We start from the raw sequence: 11,414 nt of genomic DNA on the forward strand, positions 1-11,414 counted from the left end.
CTACTTGTTTACATCCCTAGTTACAACCCAAACCTTCTGCCCCCCCCCCCATCCTGCAGCCATATCCCCTCCCAGATCCTGCACCCCAAGCCCTTGCCCCAATCACAACTGCCTCCTGTACCCCAATCGTTTACTGCAGGCTCCCTTCTGCGCCTAACCTCCATCCCAGACACAGCACCTTCTCCATTAATATGGAGGAGTATAGCCCTGGACCACTTTCCAAATTCTTGTTGTAGCTTCCCCCCCCCCCCAATCAAAAAGTATTCCCCACCCCTGCATTAACTGCTATGTTATATTGAATATTAATACCCACCATGTACTAATCATGATTGTTCTCTTAACCATGACCTTAAGAGTTAACTTGATGTTTGTAAAAACTCTGGTCAACATAATTGGACTGAGTTTGCATATATGTTGTTTGCAGTCCATACTCAGTTCAGTTGCAAGATCAAGATCAGTGTCAGTCTATCTTAAGCAATTTGCATCTTCAGAAAAGCATATGTAGAGCCCAGCCTAAATAGAAAATTTGTATCTGTGTCCATAGATGCAGATATCCACAAATTTGCAGATACGAAATTTGAATCTGCATCTGCAAACCCTGGTATATCTGCAGATTTTTCAGGGCTCTAACGATATGGTAATCCAGGGTGAAATCTTGATTGCATTGACTTCAGTAAGAACAAGGTTTCATCCCATAATTTTTCTTCCTGAGACTTTCAAAATCAGCATTAAGAAGAGCTTTTCCTTTTCCTACCAGTCCAGCGTTGAGCTTGCTATATGCTCATCTACTGGAAGGGACAGGCCTGAACCAGAAATCTATCATTTTCAGTTATCAAAATTTAAGTAGGTGTCTCAGAATGGATTGTTTTAATTGACACACACCAGTGAGCATTCTCCATGTCTTCATTTGGAAAGATCCCATCTGGGAAAGACACTACTAAAGATCATTCAAATTTCTATCAGGAGATATTTAGAAATAGCTCTGTTGGTGCATAAGAGACACCAAGAACTTCAACCTGAAAAGCGGGGTTAAAAACAGAGCAGGAAAGCATTTTCCTGATAGAAGATCCCTAGCTAGCAATTATCAGTGTAAATTTTTTTGATAACATACTTAATGTAATATAGACAATCCTCCTCGGATGGAATTGTCTCTGAGACCGAGAACGGTATTTTGGAGAAAAAAATATGTACAGTTAATGTGAAATGAGATTCAATACTATATGCATTGTTGGGGTGCTGTATGAACAAGCTTACTTAAAAACAAACGAGTTAGCTGTAATGGGTTATGTAACAAATGGTTGTTTTCTTCCTCTTGCAGGCTATGGGTGTTTATCTGTATGGAGAATTAATGGTGAATGAAGATGCAAAACAACAGGAGCTTGCCTATAAATGCTTTGCTGCAACACAAACCCAAATGGATGTGTCCTCAGCCAAAGTAGTGGCAGAGATGTTGTTGTGAAAAGGTGATTTTTCTTGATTAAAGTATTGAATTCTCAACCAGCTCTTTAGTGAGTGAATAATGCATAGCCTGGTAAATAAACTGGCACGATGTAGAATTTACAGATATTCAGCAAGAAGAATCACTCATTACATTTCTGGCATGATTTTTTTCTCACACCGTTGTTGGAGCAGTGAGCTAGATGCACAAGGGATCTAGCTGAAGAGCATGAAGAATGAGGCTTTTGGACTAAGACATCTACATTTACAAAACCCCTTAAATGTGGCCTCATGTCTCACAGTTGCAAATAGAAAACATGCTACGAACTTGCTAGGGGACGGTAATTAGAGATGTTTAACAAAATCAGTGTCCCTATGAGACACTGAAATTATACCCTTATTAGTTGTCAAATTGTGTTGTACATATTTTTTTGCTAAAGTATAGTTAGGGCTTTTGAATATTTTATGTGAGGGAATTAAGATCAGTATTGATTATTCTGGGACGGGGTAGGCAATAATTTTTGATGGAGTCACCACTCAGTTCTGGTAAGTGGTCAAGGGGTACAGTGTCTGGCATGGATGTTGGGTGCAGAACAGAGCTCAGGGTGTGGGATCTGAGAGGGAGTTTGAGTGAAGGAGGGGGTTGTGATCCTGGAGCAGGAGCTTGGGGTTCAGGGTCTGTGAGGGAGTTATGACCTGGAGGACAGGGTGCAGAGGCTTTGGGTGGTAAACTGGGGCAGGAGGAGGCAGTAGTGGCCTGAGAGAGGAAGAGAATGTGGGTGCCCGAGCAGGCTCTGGCCATGAGGTAGTTACCTAGATTCCCAGTCAGCAGCCCCAGTCAGCTCAAAAATGCTGTCTGCTCCTGCCATCTGCCTTTCTGCTCTGGGCAAGGGAGGGAGGTTTGTGTGCTGTCCCTGCCTCCCAGCAAAATCTCTTAGCTCCTACTGGCCAGACATTGGATAAGGAGAATGGAGAGAGTTTTGCTGGGAGGCAGGGGCAATATGTGAAGCCTTCCCTTTCTTCCCCTTCCGCCCCCCACACAGCAGAGAGCCACAGGGAACAGCTGCTTAAAGTGGTGATGTGAGCTGCTCTATGCCTGAAGGTCCCAATGGGATGGGCCCCCTGAGCCAGATCTGGTGGCTTAGGATCCAGCCCACATCTTACTTCCTAGAGGGATGGGTATCTGTTTATAAAGAGATGCTAATGAGTGTTGTACAAAGATAAACATTTATTTATAACTTAATTTTGATTTGTTTCTAGCTCTGTTTGAAATTAATGAGATGATTTCTACTTTTGTCCCTTAGCCACTAAAAGCAGATGAAAGCCAAATTTCAAGTAAAGTACAAACACAAAGGATAAAGACATTTTTTTACCGGTTATAAACTGGCCTTTTACACAGAATACTATATAGTGACATATTCCAGTCTTTCAACCTATGTAACTACCCTGAGGTTACCTTATGTTTGTACATGCATGTTTAACACCTAGTCAGTCAGGTTTGGTATGACTATCTTTTCCAGTATGGCATACCTCAGATTTTTGCATAACAATAAGCCATCTGACCGAACATGTAACTTAACAGTTGATTTTTGTGGTTACAAAATGTGATTAGTTAGCTAAACGAGCGCACTCTCAGTATTTGGTACTGAATAGACACTGACTCTATGCCTATGCCTGCCAAGAAAATTGGGGGGAGGAGGGGAGAGGATTTGGAATAGCTTTAGAGTGCCAGAATATCTGTTATGGTGAGTTTTGCTTTCTAAAACAACCAGGAGACGGCAAAAATGTTTGTAGGCACAGTCATGTTCTAATAATCTAGGAGGAGAACCAGCTACTGACCCCCAAACAAAACACAAAGAGCTGGGCCTATTTGTAATGGCTTCAAATGTTTTTAACTGCACTTTGGGCCAGAAATATATAGTTAGAATGGTTTGATCTGCTGCAATATAATGTTTTCTGCCAGGAGTCTCTTAAATATGTTAGGGGAGTTTTATTTAGTGTTAAAATTTATTATAACTGTTAATTGACTTCAAGTAACTTTAAGGTGCCATAGGACCACTCATTTTTTAATTACGTTTTTTTAAATTACACTTCTGAGACTTAGTGCATGGTTCCTGTAAATAGTCCAGAATTAGCATGTGTTTCTGAAGTGCCAAACAGGCAATCTAAATAAAAGTATGTAATTGCTTACCTGAAGGAGATGAGATCTTAAGCATTGTCAGAGAATGTAAATCTGATATTTTAAGAAATACCATTGTAGTTTTATACCGGATCGTGTGACAGGAGAGAAACTACACAAGTGTTCCTTAATGTTGTGGCTGTTTGGGTTCCTGGCATGCTGATTTGTGATTTAAGATTAAAATCACATTGCCAGGGATTACCACATAACCATGACACTGCATCCTATTATGAAAATCCTTGTACCTGTCTTATATGTTCACTGGAATCTTCTACCAAAAAAAAGTCAAAACAGAAGAAAATGCACTACAGAAAACCCTCGTCCGAACTTTCACTATGCTGAGATGATGATCTCTCTAACAAGGTGCAGAGCTTAGCTGATTGGTGAACAGTGATTGATCTCCTCTTTGTTCACAGTGGCTAAGTTCTGCACCTGAAGAGAAGGTAAGATGGGATACTTCTTTAGTCGGGGGTGAAGTAGTTTGCTGGCTGAGGTACAGCTATTGGTTGGGATATAGTTTTGAGGTTGCATGAATCTCATTTGCAAAGGATATGAGATGGTGAAGACTAGACTTTTCCTGTCAAGAATGTAAGGTTTGGTGATAGCAAAGAAGCCGTCAATAAGTCTAGAAAAGCATTGATTGAGATTACATTACAATATGTATAATCTTTCAAAGTATTTCTATTCTAAAGGAACTTTAAATTTGAGTAAATGTAAAGCTATGCTTTATCCAGTGATTGCTATTATGGTTTCCTCTCTGAATATTGCTTAGCCATGTGTATTGTTTGCAGGAAATGATTGTTTTCAGCTGGAGCTGCCATTTTTGGCTGCTGCTTGTTCCAGATTGTTGATGGACCCGTCCTCCGGTGCCTACTGAGCTGATATCAGTTCTGATTTTACATACTGGCTCAGTTCAGCAGGAACAGGAGTCGAGCCCTAAAGCAAAATGATGTGCCTATGAAAAGGTGTAATTTCTGTCTGAAACCATATCTAGTAGAGATTGTGATACTGTTTTTGAACATATGAGGTTTCCTAAGGTAGAAAAGTCTCCTCACTCTTGTATAGAGAATTGGGATTTTTTAGTAGAGGTACATAGTGATATAAGCTGATTATAATTAACTGTTTTCAATGGCCTTAGTAATGTTTTTAATGGGGGAGCTTATTTTCACTTTATATCTTTCCAACAAATGATTTTGTTCCTTTTGAATAATATTCTAAGGGTTATAGCATCAAAGCAAGATGAAACTATAGGTCTCATAGCTATATGCACCACTGTGCCTCATGGTAATAGCAATAACTTTATTCCTGCATTGCAGGAAGACAGCTAATATGAATGTTACATGTTCTAAATTACACTAGGAGACCTGTCATAGACATGTCCTATGACTCCAGTAATTAGTGTTTATAACTGTATTACTATAAATACCAGGCCAGATGATCAGAGGGTGTAATTCAGCTCCATTGAGCTATGGAGACTTACCCCAGCTAAGTATCTGGTGCCTAACTATATTTAAAAACATACTGTTTGTAACCTAAAGAGGTAACCCTCTTTGGCCCCCCCCCCCCCCCCCAAAAAGGGCGGGGGGAGAAGAGTTATACTGATATCTTTACAAGCATTCCTGTATGGTGATTCTATAATAAATTTTACCACTGTTTCTACAGCAAGAAAAACTTGTAATGTATCTACTGCTAAATGCTGGCGGTACTGAACTCTATGGACATCAAAGGAAGGATTATGTGCTTGCTAAATCCATCAGCTGACAAACATTTACCTTTCAGTATTTATCTTTTCAAGAGCCTCTTTGCTGCTAAAGGTGTTAGAAAAAAGCACCACTGACTCTTCCCCCAAAACATTAGGTAGCTCCAGCTAGTTAGTAACAGCAAGTGGCTTATGCTAGGTTAGATTGTATTAGGACAGTTCGGTTTAGGAAATCCACATATAGAGGTGCTAAGAAGATAAACTGTTGATTTGAAGAAATACTTTATACACACATGTCATCACAAGAGCCAAAAGGGGCAGCACTGATCTTCAGGTTGTAGGTTTTTTCACACTATTCAAGTACTAGCAAACTATTTGAATGTCTCTGCCAAAACCACCATCATCCCCCTTTGAGAAATTAAATAGATTTCTTGGGGAAAATTCTTTGCTGGTCTACTGGGTGAGGGTTGCTTTCAGTAATGTTTTATGGGGTATAGAGGAGAAATTCAGTTGCTTTGGTCATGGAGTGCACTGGACTGAATCAGTCCAACTTCTAGTAGTAATTGTTTTTTCTTTTATACTAGTTAAAGCAGGGGTCTCCAGCTTCCAGCCTGTGCATACTTCCCATTACTGAAAACTTTTTTCTTCCCATGTTTATAGTGCAGCCATCAGACATCACTCCTCTCCCTGCAAAGACTATAAGAATTATCCCTAGACACCCCTCTATATATATATTTGATCTTTTCAGGGATCTGGACCCTAAAAAATAGGGAATGGGGATTTAAGTAGGGCACAGTCACCCTGTAAAATAGTTTTCCCACAATATAAATGTTATGTCCATTTCTTAGTAGTTAAGCACAAATACAAAACTTTTACTGTCAAGGAGCACTTTAAAAGTGAGGTAGATGATAGGAATAAATTCAACACCATGGAGGAATTTAAAAAAATCTCCCTTGCAGAAAGCCTATAAGCAGTGCTCTGCTGGTAACTGTTTCAGTAGTGTGATCAAACACAATGGCACACAGCTACTCTCTTCCCATGTTCTCTGTACCATACAAAAATTCAGACACTTTTTTAATTACCTGGCTTACAGTCAGTCAGCATTTAAGTCAGATTCTAAATTACTAAGAGATGCTGTCTAATAGCATACTGAGTTACTGCAATAGCTTTCCCCACAGAGATACTTACTAAGGGTTCTTATTCATGAAAAAATTATGCCCCATTTCACAGGGTTTTCTGCAGAAGCCAGTAAGGGAGAACAAGTAAAAATACTTGCTTTTGGTGCTTTCATTGTATAAGAGGAAAGAACTCAGACCTGAATAAGGCACTCAGAGGAGAACCAAATTTAAACAATCAAATCACCAGTCCTGGATGGGTTACAGCCAATAAAAGTAAATGACAAACAAAAAGTGTTTTGATCCTTGCTTGGTTCTCAGTAGGGATATTACATTTTGCTTAATCAACTAATTGATTAGTTGCTAGAAAATCCATTGACTAGTCAAGCAGGGAACTGCAGCAGGGTTAGCTCCCAGCCCAGGAGCTGGCTTTGCCTTTTAGTCCATTTAAAAGACTAAAGCCAGCAGGAGGGACCCAGCATGAGCCAGGACAGCTGATGGCTGGCTCCAGCAGGGCACAGGGTGTTCTGTCCCCCACCCCTGGCTGTGTGAGCTGGGAATCAGCTGTCCCAGTGTACACTGGGTCCTCCCTGCTGTGCTTTAGCCTTTTAAATGGATTAAAACAGGAGTGGCCAACTGGTTCCAGATGAAGAGCCACAATAGCAGTGATGACAGCGTGAAGAGCTGGGCCAAGTTTGTGAGCGCAAAGAAAAAAAGCCACGCTGGGGGAAAATAGGTGCTGGTATGTCTGGAGCTCAACTTTGCCCCGCTCTTCAGGCTATCTCCAGTGCTATTGTGGTTCACAAATAAAAGCACGGGGAAGAGGTGAGAGGTGTAAGCTCTGGGAGGGAATTTGGGTGCAGAAAGATGTAGAGAAGAGGATGCTGGCTCAAGGAGGGGGCTCCAGGCTGGAGAGTGTTGGGGTCAGGTGCAGGGTTGGTGTGCTGAGCAAGCCATAGGCTTGTGGCTGTGAGGGTGCAGGAATTTGGGCTGGGAGTATGATGGGCTCAGGCTACAGATTTTCAGTGTACAGATAGTGCAGGAGTGCTGTGGCAGAAGACTGGGGATGTGGGGGTGCAGGAGGTTGAGGATGTGAACGGCTCAGGACAGGGCATTCCAGTGTATGATAGGCTCAGTTTTGAGGTTGGGGGTGGGGTGTGTGTGCAGGACTGTTATGATGCTGCAGCCAGCTGGGGGCTTGTTAGCCAAGCTTAATTTTTAAATAAAATGTCAAACACAAAATGTTTCAGCGTTGTCTTTATGGAGCAGGAAGGAAACCTGTTTTGAGTCAGGTGTGTTTGACTCATAGAAAAGTCAGTCAGGGCCACACAAGTGAGAAGCAAAAAAAAAAAACCCACTGATCTAAAACCCTCCAAGCCTCACTAATGTGGTCCAACTGTGCTTGGGGGGGGGGGGGGCTAGGAGGAAGGAACAGAGAGCATAGCCCAGTACCTGGGGAACCCAGGTCTTAGGAAGCATGCTGGCTGCTCTTCCCTTCCTCTCCCGCAGAGCCAGGCACACACCCCCTAACCCAGTCCTCCTCCCCTTTCCCAGAGCCAGGCACACCCTCCCCCTGAACCAAATCCCCTTTCATAGACTGCGTCTGGACTGGCAAGTTTTTCCGCAAAAGCAACCACTTTGCAGAAAAACTTGCCAGCTGTCTACACTGGCCGCTTGATTTTGTGCAAAAGCACTGACGATCTACTGTCCGAAATCAGTGCTTGCGCAAATGCTTTGACGTTCCCATTTGGGCAAAAGCCCTTTTCTGGAAATGCTTTTGCGCAAAAGGGCCAGTGTAGACAGCTGAAAACTGGTTTGCGCAAAAAAGCCCTGATGGCAAAAATGGCGGTTGGGGCTTTCTTGTGCCAAACCGTGTCTAAATTGGCACGGACGCTTTTCCGCAAAAAGTGCTTTTGCAGAAAAGCGTTCGTGCTGAACTATACGCTCTTCTCCACAAATGCTTTTAACAGAAAAACTTTTCCATTAAAAGCATTTGCGGAAAATCATGCCAGTCTAGATGTAGCCATAGACTTTAAGGTCAGAAGGGACCATTATGATCATCTAGTCTGATTCCCTGCACAATGCAGGCCACAGAATCTCATCCACCCCCTCCTAGAATAATCCTCTCATCTATATCTCAGATATTGAAGTCCTCAAATGATGGGTTGAAGACCCCCAAGATGCAGAGAATCTTCCAGCTAAGCGATTCATGCCCCATGCGACAGAGGAAGGCGAAAAACCTCCAGGGCCTCTGCCAATCTACCCTGGAGGAAAATCCCCCTTCCTGACCCCAAATATGGCGATCAGCAGAACCCTGAGCATGTGGGTAAAAAATTCTCTATAGCAACTCCTATCTTCCCACCATTGGCCTATTTACCACTGATAGTGAAAGGTCACTTAGTTGCCCAGATCATATTATCCAGCAAACCATCCCCTTCATAAACCCATCTAGCTTAATCTTGAAGCCAGATAAGTCTTTTGCCCCCACTACGTCCCTTGGAAGGCTGTTCCAGAACTTCACTCCTCTGATGGTTAGAAACCTTCATCTAATTTTGAGTCTAAACTTCCTGATAGCCAGCTTATATCCATTTGTTCTTATGTCCACATTGATATTGAGCTTAAATAATTCCTCTCCCTCCCTGGCATTTATCCCTCTAATATATTTAGAGAGCAATCATATCTCCCCTCAGCCTTCTTTTAGTTAAGGTAAACAAGCCAACCTCCTTGAGTCTCCTTTCAGAAGACAGGTTTTCCATTCCTCGGATCATCCTAGTGGCCCTTCTTTGTACCTGTTCCAGTTTGAATTCATCCTTCTTAAACATGGGAGACCAGATCTGCACACAGTATTCCAAATGAGGTCTCATCAATGCCTTGTATAACAGCACCAACACCTCCTTATTGCTACTGGAAATACCTCGCTTAATGCATCCCAAAACCGTATTAGCCTTTTCATAGCCATGTCACAGTGGGGACTCATAGTCATCCTGTTGATCAACCAGGACTTGGAGGTCCTTCTCCTATTCTGTCACTTCCAGCTGCTGTGACCCCAGCTTATAACTAAAATTCTTGTTATTAATCCCTAAGTGCCTAACTTCACACTTCTTACTATTAAATTTCATCCCTATTACTATTACTTCAATTTACAAGATCATCCAGATCTTCCTGTATGATTTCCCGATCCTTTACTGAATTGGCAATACCTCCCAACTTTGTGTCATCCGCAAACTTTATAAGCACACTCCCACTATTGGTGCCGAGGTCAGTAATAAAAAGATTAAGTAAGATTGGTCCCAAAACTGATACCTGAGGAACTCCGCTAGTAATCTCCAACCTGACAGTTCACCTTTCAGTATGACCCTCTGAAGTCTCCCCTTTAACCAGTTGCTTATCCACCTCTCAATTTTCATATTGATCCCCATCTTTTCCAATTTAACCAATAATTCCCCATGAGGTACTGTCTCAAATGCCATACTGAAATCGAGGTAATTAGATCCACTGCATTTCCTTTATCTAAAAAATCTGTTACTTTCTCAAAGAAGGAGATCAGGTTGGTTTGGCACGATCTACCTTTTGTAAAACTATGTTGTAATTTGTCCCAATTGCCATTAACCCCAATGTCCCTAACTACTTTCTCCTTCAAAATTTTTTCCAAGACCTTGCATACTACAGATGTCAAACTAATAGGCCTGTAGTTACCTGGGTCACTTTTTTTCCCTTTCTTAAAAATAGGAACTGTATTAGCAATTCTCTAGTCAAATGGCACAAACCCTGAGTTTAGAGATTCATTAAAAAATTTTGCTAATGGACTTGCAATTTCATGTGCCAGTTCCTTTAATATTCTTGAAGATTATCTGGGGCCCCCGATTTACTCCCATTAAGTTTGGCTTTTACCTCGGATATGGTAATATCTACTTGCATATCCTTATTCCCATTTGTTAGGTTGCCATTATCCCTAAGCTCTTCATTAGCCTCATTAAAGACTGAAGCAAAGTATTTGTTTACTATTGGGCCATGCCTAGATTATCCTTAACCTCCACTCCATCCTCAGTGATTAGCGGTCCCACTTCATTTTTTGTTTTTTTTCCTATTTATATGGCTATAAAACCTTTTACTATTGGTTTTAATTCCCTTTGCAAAGTCCAACTCTACATGACTTTTAGTCTCTCACTTTGTCCCTACATGCTCTAACCTCAGTAAGGTAGCTTTCTTTGCTGGTCCCTCCCATCTTCCACTCCTTATATACTTTCTGCTTTTTCTTAATCACCTCTCTGAGATGCTTGCTCATCCAGCTTGGTCTAAAACACCTGTCTATAAATGTTTTCCCCTTTCTTGGGATACAGGGCTTCTGATAGCTTCTGCAACTTTAACTTAAAATAATCCCAGGCCTCCTCCACCTTTAGATCCATAAATTCTTTAGTCCAATCCACTTCCCTAACTAATTTCCTTAATTTATTAAAGTTAGCCCTTTTGAAATCATAAACCCCCTAGTCTCAGATTTATTTTTGTTTATCCTTCCATTTAGTTTGAACTGAATTAGCTCATGATTGCTCGAGCCAACGTTGTCCCCCTACAACCATTTCATCTATGAGGTCCTTGCTACTCACCAAAACCAAATCTAAAATGGTTAAGCAACTACTTGATGAAGGAATTCATCAGCTATCGCATCTAGGAAAATCTGAGCCCTATTGTTATTACTAGCACTTGTTCTCCAGTCTATATCTGGTAAGTTGAAGTCTCCCATGATTACACAATTTCCATTAATATTTACTTCATTAAAAACATTAAAGAGGTCTCTATCCATATCCAGATTAGATCCAGGTGGTCTATAGCACACCCCAAACACTGTCCCAGGGGAGGATTTAATAGTTTTCTTCCCCAATGTGATTTTTGCCCAGACAGACTCTGTCTTCTCCATTCCCTTTTTATTTCTTTACAATCTACCTCATAATTAATATACAATGCTACTCCACCACCTTTACCTTTA

The 11,414-nt window shown here is 41.4% G+C and overlaps 2 protein-coding genes across 8 annotated transcripts in view; one reads left to right on the forward strand and one right to left on the reverse strand.

Annotated features, from left to right (window-relative positions):
• The window catches only part of AOPEP (aminopeptidase O (putative)), a 408,083-nt gene that overhangs the window by 346,307 nt on the left and 50,362 nt on the right, over positions 1-11,414 (forward strand). For 4 of the 7 annotated variants that reach the window (XM_025177850.2, XM_075931803.1, XM_025177848.2 and 1 more), the window contains one exon: positions 1,319-5,184. In XM_025177850.2, coding sequence (XP_025033635.2) covers positions 1,319-1,459 — 141 coding nt within the window. In that variant the 3' untranslated portion in view covers positions 1,460-5,184. Of the gene's footprint in view, positions 1-1,318; positions 5,185-11,414 lie in introns of those variants that run through there. The other 3 variants (XR_001369118.3, XM_075931804.1, XM_014579907.3) reach the window with 1 other exon arrangement.
• The window catches only part of FANCC (FA complementation group C), a 170,917-nt gene that overhangs the window by 17,481 nt on the left and 142,022 nt on the right, over positions 1-11,414 (reverse strand). The gene's annotated exons all lie outside the window — the stretch shown is intronic.

Source organism: Pelodiscus sinensis, chromosome 6, assembly GCF_049634645.1.
Source record: "Pelodiscus sinensis isolate JC-2024 chromosome 6, ASM4963464v1, whole genome shotgun sequence".
NCBI lineage: Eukaryota > Metazoa > Chordata > Testudines > Trionychidae > Pelodiscus > Pelodiscus sinensis.